Source organism: Ovis canadensis, chromosome 15 (genome assembly GCF_042477335.2).
Source record: "Ovis canadensis isolate MfBH-ARS-UI-01 breed Bighorn chromosome 15, ARS-UI_OviCan_v2, whole genome shotgun sequence".
Classification (NCBI taxonomy): domain Eukaryota; kingdom Metazoa; phylum Chordata; class Mammalia; order Artiodactyla; family Bovidae; genus Ovis; species Ovis canadensis.
Window position 1 is genome coordinate 26,116,811 of NC_091259.1, and position 17,211 is coordinate 26,134,021.

General features: G+C 42.3%; 1 protein-coding gene across 1 annotated transcript in view; it reads left to right on the top strand.

Moving 5' to 3' along the window:
• The first annotated feature begins 1,133 nt into the window (after positions 1 to 1,133).
• Positions 1,134 to 17,211, top strand: part of DDX10 (DEAD-box helicase 10) — a 319,725-nt gene continuing 303,647 nt past the window's right edge. Inside the window, exons 1-2 of the mRNA XM_069554961.1 lie at positions 1,134 to 1,200; positions 5,393 to 7,106. Coding sequence (XP_069411062.1) covers positions 6,921 to 7,106 — 186 coding nt within the window. The 5' untranslated portion in view covers positions 1,134 to 1,200; positions 5,393 to 6,920. The remainder of the gene's footprint in view (positions 1,201 to 5,392; positions 7,107 to 17,211) is intronic.

Here is a 17,211-nt window from a genome sequence, read left to right on the forward strand (position 1 = left end):
AAGATTCTATTTGTGGCTGGACAACTAGCCAGTACACTGCAACTACTGAGCCAGCATGCCTAGAGCAATGAGAAGCCTACACACTGCAATGAAGAGTAGCCCCTGTGTGCTGCAACTGGAGAAAAGCTAAAAGCTAAGTACAGCAAGGAAGACTTCCCACTCCCTGCCCCCGGCGGCCACAAACCAGGAAAAACCTCATATTTTATTTAGTATAACCCTAATCAGTTCAGTTCGGTTCAGTTCAGTCGCTCAGTCGTGTCCGACTCTTTGAGACCCCATGAATCGTAGCATGCCAGGCCTCCCTGTCCATCACCAACTCCTGGAGTTCACTCAAACTCACGTCCAAAGAGTCGGTGATGCCATCCAGCCACCTCTGTCATCCCCTTCTCCTCCTGCCCCCAACCCCTCCCGGCACCAGTCTTTTCCAGTGAGTCAACTCTTCACATGAGGTGGCCAAAGTACTGGAGCTTCAGCTTTAGCATCATTCCTTCCGAAGAACACCCAGGGCTGATCTCCTGTAGCATGGACTGGTTGGATCTCCTTGCAGTCCAAGGGACTCTCAAGAGTCTTCTCCAACATCACAGTTCAAAAGTATCAATTATTTGGCACTCAGCTTTCTTCACAGTCTGACTTTCACATCCATACATGACCACAGGAAAAACCATAGTCTTGACTAGAAAGACCTTTGTTGGCAAAGTAATGTCTCTGCTTTTGAATATGCTATCTAGGTTGGACATAACTTTCCTTCCAAGGAGCAAGCGTCTTTTAATTTCATGGCTGCAGTCACCATCTGCAGTGATTTTGGAGCCCCCCCCCACAAAATAATGTCTGACACTGTTTCCACTGTTTCCCCATCTATTTCCCATGAAGTGATGGGACCAGATGCCATGATATTCGTTTTCTGAATGTTGAGCTTTAAGCCAACTTTTTCACTCTCCTCTTTCACTTTGTAGTCTAACCGTAATGGCGTGCTGCAATTCATGGGGTCGCAAAGAGTCGGATACGACTGAGCGACTGAACTGAACTGAACTGAACCCATAAGAGAAAGATAGCACGTGGTCCTAGACTGCCACCTGCTGGCCATGACCACTAGCAGCAGCAGCTGCCAAGTCGCTTCAGTTGTGTCAGACTCTGTGCGACCCCATAGACCAACTGCTGCTGCTGCTGCTGCTGCTGCTGCTGCTGCTGCTGCTAAGTCGCGTGAGTCGTGTCTGATTCTGTGCGACCCCATAGACGGCAGCCCACCAGGCTCCCCCGTCCCTGGGATTCTCCAGGCAAGAATACTGGAGTGGGTTGCCATTTCCTTCTCCAGTGCGTGAAAGTGAAAAGTGAAAGTGAAGTCGCTCAGTCAGGTCCGACTCTTAGCGACCCCATGGACTGCGGCCCACCACGCTCCTCCGTCCCTGGGATTCTCCAGGCAAGAGTCCTGGAGTGGGTTGCCATTGCCTTCTCCCCACAGACCAACTAAAAAGACCTAAATTCCAATTTCTCACTAAAGTGAAAAATGTGATAGAGGATTACTTCCTTTCATACAAATGATTAGAGCATGAGCACTCAAGTATTTTTATTAGTAGACTCCTCTATCAGAATCCTTATGTGTGAGAGCTAGTGAGTTTTATTGATAACATCCATGAGTGGAGATGGTTTTGTTAGTCTGTTAGTGTTTTCTATGGCTCAAATGTGATTCAAGGGCATATGGAAAATATTCATTACTATTTTCTTTTCACATGTTACTCTTTCCAAGTTTTATTATGGTGCAACCTCAGTGGCATTAAACTGGAATTGATTCAAATCATATATATAATTATAATCAGCTTCAATTATTATGAAGTGAAGTGAAAGTTGCAGAGTTGTATCCAGCTCTTTGTGATGCCGTGGACTGCAGCCTGTCAGGCTCCTCTGTCCGTGGAAACATGCAGGCAAGAATAATGGAATGGGTTGCCATGCCTTCCTCCAAGGGATCATCCTGACTCACGGATAAAACCCGAGTCTCCCGCATTGCAGGCAGATTCTTTACCATTTGAGCCATCAGGACAGTCCCGGTTGTTATGATTAATTATAATCTATTAGATCAGAGGTTCACAAAAAGCACTGTGCAGACTGGTTGATCTGGCTGATCACATCAGATTGTTTAGTTTCTACTTCATACTTGCAGAATTAGAATATTTTTTAGTGTTATCTATTTATTTAACACCAAAACCATTTTGTGTTGGGGGGTAGCTAATTAACAATGTTGTGATAGTTTCAGGTGATCAGTGAAGGAACTCAGCCATACATGTACATGTATCCATTCTCCCCTAAACCCCTCTCCCATCCAGTCTGGCACATAACCTTGAGCAGAGTTCCATGTGCTATACAATAGGTTTTCATTGGTTATCCATTTGAAATATAGGAGTGTGGATATGAGCTTCCCAAAGTCCCTAGCTATTCCTTCCACCTGGCAACCATGAATTTGTTTTCTAAGTCTGTGAGTCTCTTTCTGTTTCATAAGTAAGTTCATCTGTATCATTTCTTTTTAGATTCCACATAAAAGGGATGTCAATTATATTTCTCCTTCTCTAACTTACTTCACTTAGTATGACACTCTCTAGGTCCATCCATGTTGCTGTAAATGGCCTGATTTCATTCTTTTTATGGCTGAGTAATATTCCATTGTGTACCTGTACCTCATCTTCCTTATCCATTCCTCTGTCAATGGACATTTAGGTTGTTTCCATGTCTGGGCTATTGTAAACAGTGGTGCAATGAACAGTGAGGTGAATGTATCATTTCGGGCCATGTTTTTCTCTGGATATATGCCCAGGAGTGGGCTTGCAGGGTCATATGGTAGCTCAATATTTAGTTTAGTCTATTTAGACCCTCCATACTGTTTTACATAGTGGCTGTACCAGTTTACATTCCCACCAACAGTGGAGGAGGGTTCCCTCCTCTTCACACCCTCTCCAGCATTTGTTTTTTGTGGATTATCTGATGATAGCCATTCTGACTTGTGTGAGGTGATATCTCATTGTAGTTTTGATTTGCATTTCTCTAATAACTAGCGATGTTGAACATCTTTTCATGTGCCTATTGTCCATCTGTATGTCCTCTTTGGAGAAATGTCCATTCAGTTCTTTTGTCCATTTATTGAGTGGGTTGTTTATTTTGATGCTATTAAGTATCATAATCTGTAAATTTTGGAGACTAATCCCTTATCAGTCACATCATTTGCAAATATTTTCTCCCAACCTGTGGGTTCCTTTCCTTTTTATTTATTGTTTCCTTTGTTGCACAAAAGCTTTTGAGTTTAAGTAGGTCCCATTTGATTATTTTTGCTTTTATTTCCATTATTCTGGGAGATGGATTGAAAAAGATGTTGCTGTGATTTATGTCAGAGTGTTCTGTCTATGTTTTCCTCTAGGAGTTTTATAGTGTCTGGTCTCACATTTAGATCTTTAATTCATTTTGAGCTTATTTTGTGTATTAAAAATGATTTAATTTCATTTTTTATACATACAACTCTCTAGTTTTCCCAGCACCATTTGTTGAAGAGACTGTCTTTCTTGTATTGTGTAGTCTTGCCTCCTTCCTCGTAGATTAACTGACCACGGGTGTGTGGGCTTATTTCTGGATTTTCTATCCTGCTCCATTGATCTATATTTTTATTTTTGTGCCAGTACCAAATTGTTTTGATGACTCGAGCTTTGCAGTATAGTCTGGTGTCAGGAAGCCTGATTCCTCCAGCTCTGTTTTTCTTTTTCAAGATTGTTTTGGCTATTTGGAGTCTTCTGTGTCTCTATACAAATTTTGAGATTTTTTTGTTCTATTTCTGTGAAAAATGCCACTGGTAATTTCATAGGGATTGCACTGAATCTGTAGATTGCCTTGGGTAGTATAGTTATTTTGATTGAGAAATAACTTAATAATCAGTATTAAGAATAATACTGATTCTTCCAATCCATGAACATGGTATATCTTTCCATCTGTTTACGTCTTCTTTGATTTCTTTCACCAGCATCTGATAGTTTTCAGAGTACAGGCATTTCTCTCCTTACGAACAAATGTGTGCATAGACAAGCTAATTGATTCATGACTCCTGACTGTGGCTTGCAACAGAGCAGCTGTGGTGGGCCAGAATTTCTTGGTCTTCTATTAAATAGTTTATGTATTCTAGCCAGTTAGGCAGATATATTTTTGTTGTTGAAAATGTCAGAGAGGTTTCATAACCTCTGGCTCTCTGGATTAAGGTGTTTGCAGGTTGGCTCTGCCAGTTTTAGAGGAAATGAATTAAAGAAGATGGAACCAACTTAAGATGCAGTTTCTGAAATTCCAAAGAAGTATTGCGCCCTAAGAATGACTTCAGACTGATGATGTTGATAAGATACAAAGAAGCAGAGGGATTTCTTTTTTCTGAACAAACATATGCTTTGTTAATTTCCTTTTCAGTAAAAAGTTGACATATAATTGAATTGATTTACCATAAATTGTTTGCTATTTTTACGTGATAAGAGGATTTAGATGGAATCATCTTTTATCTTCCTAGGCCAAGTTATTCAGCCGTTGTGGGACTTTCTTGAAATTAAGTAATATTTAATTTCAGCAACAATGTAAAGAAGCAGTTATATTATAGACAGCAGAAAAACTTAAACAAAGAACTACTGTTAAAGAGATTCTGTGCCTGGAAAAAAATTGACTGGTTGCAGTTAACTCTGAAACATATTTTAGTAAAATTATCAAGTTTTTAAAATTGAAGTATCATTGATGTACAATATTATATAAATTAAAGGTGTACAATATAACGAGCCACAATTTTAAAGGTTACACTCATTGATAGTTATTATAGCATATTGGCTATATTTCCTACGTTGTACTTGTGGCTTATTTTAAACCTAAATAGTTGGTGCCTCTTAATCACCTACCCCTATGTTGCCTCTCCTCACTTCCTTCTCCCCACTGGTGACCACTAGTTTGTCATCTATATCTGTGAGCCTGCTTCTTTTTTATTTTATCCACTGGTTTGTTGTGCTTTTTAGATTCCACATATAAGTTATATCATATAGTGTTTGTCTTTCTGTCTGACTTATTTCACTTCGCTTAATGTGCTCCAAGTCCATACACATTGCTGCAAATGGCAAAATTTCATTCTTTCTTTATGGCTGAGCAATATTCCATTTTATATGGATGGGATATACATTGTATATGTATATTCCATCATATAACCATATGTTTGTGTGTGTGTGTATATATATGTGTATATATATGTACATGTATGTATGTACACTACCACTTGTTTATTCATTCATCTCTTGATGGATATATAGGTTGCTGCCATATCTTGACAATTGTGAATGATGTTGCTATGAACATTGGGGTGCATGTATCTTTTTGAACTAATGCTTTTTCTTTTTTCCAGATACATACCCAGAAGTGGAATGCTGGGTCCTATGATTGTTCTTTTTTTAGAGAAACCTCCATAATGTTTCCCAGCTGCACCAATTTACATTCCCACCAACACTGTATGAGGGTTTCCTTTTTCCTACATTCTTACCAACATTTGTTATTTGTTAAAACTCAGATTTGTTTTTTTAAAAAAGGGGGGGCATCCTCTGATTCTGCAGTCAAAATAAGATCCCCAAAGTACATATTTTATCACAATAATTTAGCAATTAGATGATTATGTAATAGTGCCTGTTTCTTTGTTCTCATAAAATGTCATTAGGCAAAAATAGTCAATGTTGAAATTTAGCAGTTTTGGGGGGTATATACTCTTTCGAACTTTTACACATTTGAGATAAATACAAAGCTCTTATGTTATATATTGCAACGAAGACCCAACACAGTCAAATAAATACATATTAAAAAATAAAAATAAGCAGCACAGGTGGAAGTTTTGGAAACTTTTTTAAAAATAGAAACTTTCTAAAATAGTGAAAACTTATTAGATTCTGTTTATTGTACCTTGAAGGAATTTGTTCTTATTGAAAACTATCAATGAATGAAAAAAATGCAAATAGGTGCAAAGATTGGTATTTATCATGTTTCAAGAAATGATAAAGAGAATGAAACTGTATGTCAGCAAAATGTTAAACGTTCAAAATTGAAGTTGGATTTCAAAAGCATACATGCAACTATTAGTGCAATGGAATAAAGACTATGTACGTGCTCACTCGTTCAGTCGTGTCGGACTCTGCCACCCCATGGACTGTAGCCCGCCAAGCTCCTCTGCCTATGGGAGTTTTCAGGCAAGAATACTGGAGTGGGTTGCCGTTTTCTGCTCCAGGGGATCTTTCCGACCCAGGGAATGAACTTGGGTCTCCTAGGTGTATTTTTCACCATTGAGCCACCTGGAAACCCCACAGACTCTATACTTAGAGGGTAAAATATTAAAAAACAACAACAAAGAATTAACACAATAGCAAATCATTCCGCTCCCCGGGCTGAAACGTGCAAAACGAGGATCACAATTCTAATCCACAGATTTTGTGTGCATGTATACTGGGGTTTGGGGGATGTGTGTTAGCCTGCGGTTTTCCAAGGAAAACGCAGGGCAAAGTAACAGCCTTTTAAGAGTTAAGTTGTATGACGTCACCATAGTAACAGCAAGCAGGGCTCGTGCGCCTATTTAAAGCGACGGCATGCTTTAGGAGCCACTCAGCCCCGTCCTCTTCCTCAGACTGCTCCGCCTCTACTTCCACCAGAGACTCATTCGCTCCGCCCCGCGAATTCCAAGTCGCCAATCACCATCCAGTTTTCCCTGGCCGTGGACGGCGCGTGCCCCGGTTTTAAAAGCTCAGGGCGGGGGGTGGGCTTCTGGTTTCGCGCCTGCGCATTCGTGCTCTCGCCCCACGCCGGTTCCGCGTCCTCTCAGTGCGTGATCTCCGCGCCTGGCCCGAGAGGTCTCAAGTCTCACCGAGCTGTGGGCTGTCGCCGTCGCCGCCGCGATGGGAAAAACCGCGGACTCTCGGGCTACGGGAGCCCGGCCCGACCCGGTGCGGAGCTTCAATCGTTGGAAGAAGAAACACAGCCACAAGCAGAGCCAAAAGAAGCAGTTGAGGAAGCAGCTGAAGAAACCCGAGTGGCAGGTCGAGCGCGAGGTTATCAGCCGCCTCATGCAGAATTACGAAAAGGTGAGGCCGGCGCCGGGGAGGGGGCGCGGGGCCGCATGTCCTTGCTGCACTGGGCCGCATGGGCGAGCGGGCCGACCGGTCACTGGGACCTTGCCTGGGGAGCAGGAGAAGGGGGTGGGATGAGAGGTGCCTCCGGGGGCTCCGTTGAGGCCACAGGTGGTCTGCTGGGTGCCAAGCCCAGGCCTCCTGACCGACCAGGCCGCCCTCTGGCTCACTACAATGGTTTTGATAAAATGGGGAAAATGTAGTAGTGCTTAAGCATAAGGAGATTAATTGCTATTATAGTTATCAGTTCAGTTCAGTCGCTCAGTCGTGTCCGACTCTTTGTGACCCCAGGACTACTGCAGCACGCCAGACCTCCCTGCCCATCACCAACTCCCGGAGTTTATTCAGACTCTTGGCCATTGAGTCGGTGATGCCATCCAACCATCTTATCCTTTGTCGTCCCCTTCTCCTCCTGCCTTTAATCTTTCCCAGCATCAGGCTCTTTTCAGATGAGTCAGTTCTTCGCATCAGGTGGCCAAAGTATTGGAGTTTCAGCTTCAGCATCAGTCCTTCCAGTGAATATTCAGGATTGATTTCCTTTAGGATGGACTGGTTGGCTCTCCTTGCAGTCCAAGGGACTCTCAAGAGTCTTCTCCAACACCGCAGTTCAAAAGTATCAATTCTTCGGCGCTCAACTTTCTTCATAGTCCAACTCTCACATCTATACATGACTACTGGAAAAATCATAGCTTTGACTAGACGGACCTTGGTTGGTTAAGTAATGTCTCTGCTTTTTAATATGCTGTCTAGGGTGGTCATAACTTTCCTTCCAAGGCACAAGCATCTTTTAATTTCATGACTTCAGTCCCCATCTGCAGTGATTTTGTAATGTTCATAAAAATAATACAACCTAATGGTAAATAATGACACATTGTAAGCCACTCACCATGTGGTTTACATTAATTATTTGACTTGATCTGAGGTATTGGGTCTTATTTCCCTTTTACAGATGAGAACCTTGAGGATCCAGGAGAATAAGAAACTTGTCTTTAGCTCTCACATGTATTAAGTGGTGTGGGATTGGAACCAAGACTCATATCTCTGATTCCGAAGCCTTTGCTTTTAACCATTATGCCAGAGTTGCGTCTCTGAACATCACCCATCCTTAATATACTTATTTCATTTTCTCAACTGAAGGACAGCAGCTTGTTACATGTCCCCATCTGAGAATTGCCACAGAAAAGCTGGATTCCTGGTCCATTTCTGATACGTTACCATCCTACAATGTAGCTGATGTTCCCAGATGAACATCCCTGTAGTTATCATTTTGACTTCTTGACTTCTCTTACCTGCTCAGGCTCCTTGGGACTGCCACTACCCTTTCTTTTCCTTCCCTGTAAATTTTGTGTCTGTTGGCCTTCACCTGCCTCACTCAGCCTTTCAGTGATTGCTTCTTTTCAGTGCAGTGTAATCAGGGATTTAACATGTGGGACATATCTGGAAAGTCATCATGTGTCATGTTGGTATAGCTTTTGCTTAAATAACCCTTAGATCAAAAGTGAGGACTCGATGGACATGAGTTTGGGTAAACTCCAGGAATTGGTGATGGACAGGGAGGCCTGATGTGCTGCGATTCATGGGGTTGCAAAGAGTTGGACATGATTGAACGACTGAATTGAAGGTTAGATGAAGCTTAGAGTTTGTTTTGGGGTTAAGTATATATATACACACACACACACATATTTGTGGGTGTGTGATTGGGGGTTTTAAGTTATGATGGTTTGGTTCTGGTTTGTGCTTACCTGTGGGGTTGCAAAGAGTCAGACACGACTGAACGTGCATGCGCACCTCACCTTTGCTCACCTGATGAGTGACTCTGGGCAAGTTACTCTGCTTCTCTTTTCTTGTCTTTAAAAGGAATAATTGTATCTACCTTCATTAGTTATGATTATTCTTGTTATTCAGTCTCTAAGTCGTGTCTGACTCTTTGTGACCCCATGGACTGTAGCCCACCAGGCTCCTTTGTCCATGGGATTCTCTAGGCAAGAATACTGGAGTGGGTTGCCATGCCCTCCTCCAGGGGATCTTCCCAGGTCAAACCCAGGTCTCCCACATTGCAGGCGGATTCTTTACCATCTAAACCACCTTGGAAGCTCACTGTCATCTGAAGTTTCCTCAAATTCATGTCCACTGAGTTGGTAATGCTATCTAACCATCCTCTGCCTCTCCCTTCTCTTTTGCCTTCAATTTTCCCAGCATCAAGGTCTTTTCCAATGAGTTGGCTCTTCACATCAGGTGGCCAAAGTATCGGAGCTTCAGCAGTGGTCCTTCCAGTGAATATTTAGGGTTGACTGCCATTAGGGCTGACTGGTTTGATCTCCTTGCAGTCCTAGGGACTCTCAAGAGTCTTCTCCAGCACCACAATTCGAAAGCATCAATTCTTTGGTGCTTAGCCTTCTTTATGGTCCAACTTTCACATCTGTACATGATACTGGAAAGACTATAGCTTAAATAGATGGATGTTTGTTGGCAAAATTATGTCTCTGCTTTTTAATATGCTGTCTAGGTTGGTCATAGCTTTCCTTCCAAGGAGCAAGTGTCTTTTAAATTCATGATTACAGTCACCGTCCACAGTGATTTTGGAGCCCAAGAAAATAAAATCTGTCACTGTTTCCACTTTTTCTCCTTCATGTGCTGGATGCCATGATCTTAGTTTTTTGAATGTTAAGTTTTAGGTCGGCTTTTCCACTCTCATTTTTCACCCTCATCAGGAGGCTCTTTAGTTCCTCTTCATTTTCTACCGTTAGAGTGGTATAATCTACGTATCTGAGGTGGTTGATATTTCTCCTGGCGATCTTGATTCCAGCCTGGGGTTCATCTAGCCTGGTGTTTTGCGTGATATACTCTGCATATAAGTTAAATAGGCAGGGTGACAGTTTATGGCCTTGCTGTACTGCTTTCCCAAGTTTGAAAGTTATGAGTGGTTAGTAAGTATGCGTGTAAAGTGTGCTGCACAATGTCTGACACATAAATTTTCCACATATTACCTGTTATATTTTTATTACTACCACTGTATGCACAGCATCTCAAGAAGCCATTGTAAGGTAAATTACTCTTAGATTACATTTTGGGCCCTTCTTCATCTGACTGAAATTGCTTCTGGAGGAGAGCCTCAACCATTACTTCTTCTCACTGTTCTGTTCTCTTATGTAATCCCAAGGCTTATTTCTGTGACTCCTTGTATTCTACCCAGAGCTATTCTGACTTCATATCATCCCCCCCCCCACCCCCCCCCGCCCCGATGCTACTGGACACCTTTATTTAACTGTGTCATAAAATACCTTAAATGCCACCAATCTAAAACTGAGTTCATTATCTTTTTCTCCTAAATTCGCAGTCTGTATATTATTTCCATATTGCCACCATGGCAAATTAACCACAAACATGGTGACTTAAAACAGCAGAAATTTATTCTGTCACAGTTCTGGAAGCTAGAAGTCTGAAATAGTTTAACTGGGTTGAAATCAAGGTGTCAGTGGGGACACACTCCCTCTAGAGGCTGTAGGGGAACTTCTGTTTCTTGCCTTTCGTAGCTTCTGGTGGCTGTTTTCCTTGGCCTGTGGCTGCGTAAGGCCAACTTCTGCCTCCACAGACCCACTGCCTTCTGTTCTGTGTCACATGTACCTATGTCCTTTTTCTGTAAGGGTGCTTTGATCACATTTAGGGTCTACTCAGATAATTGAGGATAATCTCCCATGACAAGATCTTAATCACTGTGGAAAGTCACTTTTGTCATGTAAGATATATATTTGGGGATTGTTATTTAGGCTACCACATTCGGTGTGCTAAGTTGCTTCAGTCCTGTCTGACTCTTTGCAGCCCCATGGACTGTAGCCTGCCATACTCCTCGGTCCATCGGATTCTCCAGGCGAGAGTACTGGAATTGTTGCCCTGCCCTCCTCCAGGGAATCTTCCTGACCCGGGGATCTAACCTGAGTCTCTTATGTCTCCTGTATTGGCAGGTGGGTTCTTTACCACTACTGCCGCCTGGGAAGCTACCACATCCCAGCCCCAGTCTAAGCAGACTGCTGAGCTGGAAACCTAGGATTAATCCCGGAGGCTTCCATCTTACCACTCATATTCTGTTAGTCACGCTGGTGATCAGCCCTGCTTCTTCAGTTTCTCAGATACTTCTCCATCCCCACTGTTTGCCTTAGTTCAGGCTCCGTCATCCCTTGCCTGGGTTACCACAGGAGCTATTGCTTGTAATGGGGGTCTGTAGACAGGACAGAATAGTCAGTGGTTTTAGTTTTGCAGGCTGTAAGGGTGAAACTAGTCAACTCTGCCATTGTAACACAAAAGCTTGCCTTGTAAATACTTAAACGGGCATCACAAACCTTCAGTTACTAAAGCAGGTGGTGGGGTTTGTCCCTTAGGTCTTACTGCTTTCTAATCTAGTCTCCATATTGCTGCTAGAATGATTCTTTCCAAGATGAAATCCCAGTCCACTATTACTCCTGATTAAAGTTCTTCTTGGCTCACAATTATTTTCAGTCAAACACTTCAACATGTCAGCATATTCTAGTCCAGTGAAAGGGTAAGTTCCTTATGATCAGGCAGACATGGTTTAAATCTCACTCAGTTTTAAGTGTTTACTAGCCAAATTTCTTAATGTTCCTCTGTCTCAATTTCTTTATTCAACAGAGATTATTAACCACTGAAAACATTGTAGGGCTCAAATGAGGTCACGTATATAAGCCAAGTGGTATGTGGTAGGCACATGAAAGAGCAACCTGCGCTATTGTGAGTTGGCTAGACTCCTTGGTGTTTCCACTGCTTGCAGTGAGGAGTCCCATTTCTCTCGCCCTGAGGACACCTAGTTGTCCTCCAAGATTTACCACCAAGTTTTCTTCCTGACCTCCGCAGGTAGGGTTAGGGCTCTTGTGTGTCTGTAGCTTTTTGTGTATGCCTTTATTATGTCATCAGCAGGCTGTGATGACTGCCTTTAACTTGTTTGTCAGCTCTTCCACTGGGCCATTGATACACTCCCTGTGCTCTCCCCAAAGATGGGTCCCACAGTGCTTGTCCTTAAGAAGGCCCTTAGTGTTTAGATGTTTGGTGCACTCTGGCCTTTTCCAGGTGACTTTACTCTGCTTGGTAACATGGATCCACTCGTTTTGATCTCTTGTTTTAATAATATTTACTAACATTTATCAAGCTTTTATACTTGTTGACTTGCCATATCCTCACAGCAAACAACCCTATGAGATTGTTCCCATTATATGTTATGAAACTTTAAGACACAGCAATAATTGGCACAATATTAAACAGTAAATGAAAAAGTTCTAATCCAGGAGACATAGGTTTGATGCCAGGGCTCCAAATTACCATGTTTTACTGCTTTGCACACAAATGTTTAAATCCCAGTCTTTTCACTAAGTTGAAGGAGCAGTTTTTTCCCACCAAGTCTTGTTTTTATTTATTTTTTAATTTTAGAAATATTTTCTTAAGAAATAAATGCAGTATGAAATCAGTTGCCTGGGTTAGCAGTCCTGGGATACAGTCAGAGCAGATTGGGGCATACCCTCAGCATATGGCTTCTCAGATGGTAGCATTTGTGCATTACAGTTTTACTACATTGGACAGTACACAGGTGGTGTTTAGTAGCCTCTCTGGTGAAATGCTGAACAACTGATTCAGAGATATTTGAAACAATTTGACAGGTAGTTGTTGAAGCATAGGTAAAAGTAGGTGGGGAAAAAAATCCCCGTCTGTATCCCTCAGGAGGTGGGGTGGGATTGATACATTTTTGCCAAATGTAATGATAGTAAATATGTACAGTGCTGTGGAGTAAGGGAATAGTATAATTAAGGGAAAGGTTCAGTTTTTCTGTGCAGAGCCCATTTTGGCCCTATGATTGAGAGAAAGGTGTTTTCCTCTGGGCATGCTACCCTTCCTTTTGGTGGTCGCAGCCTCAGGCCTGGCCTGTGGAGCTGAAAATGGGCTGAATTTCAGCTTCCACACCTCAGCCTTACCAGATAGCTTTGTGTAGGGCACGGACTGTATAGCAGTTTGTGGTAGCCATGAGTGGAGCTGGTTCTTGAATGATGTGTTCTCCAGGTAGAAAAGATTGGCCACAGACATTGTAGGTGGAGAGAGCAACATGAAGAAATACAAAAAACTGTGAAAATGTGTGGTGTTCTTTGAGGGGGCCTACTCCTTGGAATATGATATATGTTTCAGAATTGGCCTCAGGTGAAGTTGAAGAAGGGAGTTGCAAGTAGACCGAATGGCTTCGAAGGCTGTAGTAGGTAGAATAATGACCTTCTAGAGATGTCAGCATCCTACCCCCAGACCTGTGATTAAGTTATATGGCAAGGATTGCTGACTTTAAAATGTGTTGACTGATCTGGATTATCCAAGTGGACCCAGTGTAACTATCGAGGGGTCCTTAAACGTGCAGGAGGGAGGCAGAAGAGTCAGTGTCTGGAGGCTGTGAACTGAGAGACTTGACTGCCATGCTGGCCGGGTTTTCAGAACTACAAAGGGGACCATAAGCCAAGGGATGTGGGCAGCCTCTAGGAGCTGGAAAAAGCAAGGAAATGGGTTCTCTTCCTGAAGTTGCCCAAAAGAATGCAGCCCTGCCAACACATTAATTTTAGCTGAGTGAGACTGGTTTTGGCCTTCTGACTTGCAGAATTGTAAGTTAACAAATAAATATTGGTGTAAGTCACTGTTTTTGTTGATTTGTTACACCAACAGTAGGAATAATATACAGAAGCTATGTTTAAAACTATCTGGAAGCAGTGATGAGTTTCTGGGAGGCAATTAGGGACCATATCTAAACTTAAGGGATCTAGAGGCTAGGGTGTTGGTATAATCGAGATCTTGGATCCTTTGAGAGGCAGATACCAAGATGGGATTAAGTGAGTTGGAATTTATTGGGGGAAAGTGTAAAGGTAAAGAAGGAATAGGAATAGGGAGGGAAAGGAGAGAGGAGAGAAGGGTGGGTAGGAAGCACTCAGGCTACAGCGCTGTTTTTAGAAAGCTTCCCCTGACAGGATGTCCTCGAACCAAAGTTGCCCCTTCAGAGGGAACCCTGTCCTGTGGGAATGGGTACCTCTGTGGTGCTTGGTCATTAACTGGGCACAGGCCAGGCAGGCATGACTTTTTCAGTGGTGGCTCTAGAGGGTGACAGCTGGCATTTATGAGCTAGCTCTGCTTCCACAGTGGGAGCTCCGGGGGGCTTATTTCTAAGGCCACCATGTAGGGCCTGTGTTCTCAAGGGACTGATACAGAGCTGAGGATTGAAGCTTATTGAGAAATGTTGAACTGTTTATTTTAGTTCAGCAACTGTTTTCACTTGCTGAATGACTCAAGCTCTCTGCACCTGGGATTCGTTTATATTTTTATTGTAATCAGCTATGCTGTATAGGAACTCTGCTTTCTAATCTATTCTTTTTTTTTTCTTAATCAAAGTTTGGTCAGGTGTGATTTGAGGTAGATTGCTTTTTTTCTCTTAATTGCAGTAGGTGGAGCATTCTGCTGCTTCTGCTAAGTCGCTCCAGTCATATCCGACTCTGTGCGACCCCATAGATGGCAGCCCACCAGGCTCTGCCGTCTAGGAAGTTTTAAATACTTGCTTCCCTCATGCTTTGGGGTGTAAAAGCATCATTCACTTGTGTGAGAAATGAGACAGTTGGAAGAAGTAAAGGAGAGGGGTTAAGTGATACCTGCCTCCACCCTGATCTCCCTCCCTCTGCCCCCTCTAACTTTTCCACCAGTGCTGAGAAGTTCTTAATGAGTACCATCACTGAAACATCTGTTCTTTGTTTTCAAAAGAATGATGATACAGATTTTAGAGGGTGTATGATTTTTCTGGACATAACCAGATGGTCAGTACCGAAATGAGATTGATTATATTCTTTGCAGCCAAAGATGGAGAAGCTCTATACAGTCAGCAAAAACAAGACCAGGAGCTGACTGTGACTCAGCTCATGAACTCCTTATTGCCAAATTCAGACTTAAATTGAAGAAAGTAGGGAGAACCACTACACCATTCAGGTATGATCTAAATCATATCCCTTACTATTATACGGTGGAAGTGGGAAATAGATTCAAGGGATTAGATTTGATAGACACAGTGCCTGGAGAACTGGACTATAAGGAAAGCTGAGTGCCAAAGAATTGATGTTTTTGCACTGTGGTGTTGGAGAAGACTCTTGAGAGTCCCTTGGACTGCAAGGAGATCCAACCAATCCATCCTAAAGGAGATCAGTCCTGAATGTTCATTGAAAGGACTGATGCTGAAGCTGAATCTCCGATACTTTGGCCACCTGATGCGAAGAACTGACTCATCTGAAAAGACCCTGATGCTGGGAAAGATTGAAGGCGGGAGGAGAAGGGGACGACAGAGGATAAGATGGTTGGATGGTATCACTGACTCAATGGACATGACTTTGAGTAAACTCCGGGAATTGGTGATGGACAAGGCGTGCTGCAGTCTATGGGATTGAAAAGAGCTGGACATGACTGAGTGACTGAACAGACTGATGATTTTTCTAAGAGTGTTTTTTTTTTCCCCCTAAGAAAAGAAAAGGATGAAGGTAAAGGGAAAGAGAGTTGTTGTTGTTTTTTTTTTATCAGTAGGAACCATAGCCATCTTTTGCTATGGCTTCCAAGTGTTCTTTGGACTGTAATTGACAGTTTTCTAGAACAGGGCTTCCCTGTTAGCTTCCCTGATCGCTCAGTTGGTAAAGAATCTGCCTGCAATGCGGGAGACCTGGATTTGATCCTTGGGTTCGGAAGATCCCCTGGAGAAGGGAACGACTACCCACTCCAGTATTCTGGCCTGGAGAATTCCATAGACTGTGTAGTCCATGGGGTCACAAAGTGTTGGACACGATTGAGAGACTTTCACTTTCACTTTTAGAACTGCGGGGCTGTTGAAGGGGGGGCAGACTTTTTCTGTAAAGGGCCAAATAGTGAATATTAAGTTTTATGGGCCATAGTATATAAATGAATGGTTGTAGTTGTGCTCCAGTATAACTGTATTTACAAAACAAGAAAGGAATTGGATTTGATCTTTGGGCCATGGTTTGCTGACCGTTGTTCCAGTGTATCAGTGAAGTAAAAACTTTTTGTTTCTTTGGTGACTTCTTTCTAAGTGTATAGTGTACAGCTTTGTGCATGTATGTGTGTTTGTGTACAGCTTTATGTTGTAATGGTTGGTAGAGTGCTGGAAGAGCTTCTTTCTTCCAGACTTTCCCTCTAGGAGGTTGATAAACTTTGGAAAGATGTGCACCACGGTGTATCACTTTGTGCGTTACAAAGAGTAGCCCACTTTGCCAATGGACTGTACCTTTGATGGGGATTAAAGAGTGTGTTACCCATCTAGCTTCTATAACTGTTCCACTTGCTGTGAAAACAGATTTTTAGCTAATGTCCAGTTTGGGAAATTACCTCCTAATTTAGGTTCCTTGATAGGACTGGATATTATTTGAATAAACTTTTCTCCTTTTATTGCTCATACACTGATTCTGCCTCCTCTCCAATGTTATCCAAAATGATTTGTAGGGATTAAGGCAATGTTTTAATATTTGTCTTACATCATTTGAGGCCAGAGAATAAGCCTGTCTGGACTGTATTAAGAATCTTGGGAAAGATGATATGTAGACTAAAATGAAATACAAGGTGTCATCCCTTTACTTCCTGGAGTGTAATTTAAATAAATGAACCTTAGAAATGCAGCCTTTTCCTTTTGTGGATCATGTAATTTGGCAACATATTCCCATATCTGAGAAGTTCCTGCTTTCAGCATCTGCAGTAAAATGAAATCCAGAAAATTGGGTTTATGTTAATAAAACAATGTCAGTGATGAACATTAGATAATGTAAAGTTAAAGGGCAAAATGTCACTTATTGCGGCTTCAGATCACTACAGAGACACTTCCACTGGTTATTGTTAAATAATACTCCTCTCTCAGTATACCCCCAAATGAGTAGTTGTCAGGTTGGATTTGAGAGGTTTGTGCTAGCAAGATATATTTCTGCACCTAATTTCAGTTTATTCTCCAAAGTGTGTAAAGAGACCTCTTCTCATCGTGGTCTTTGGTTTATAG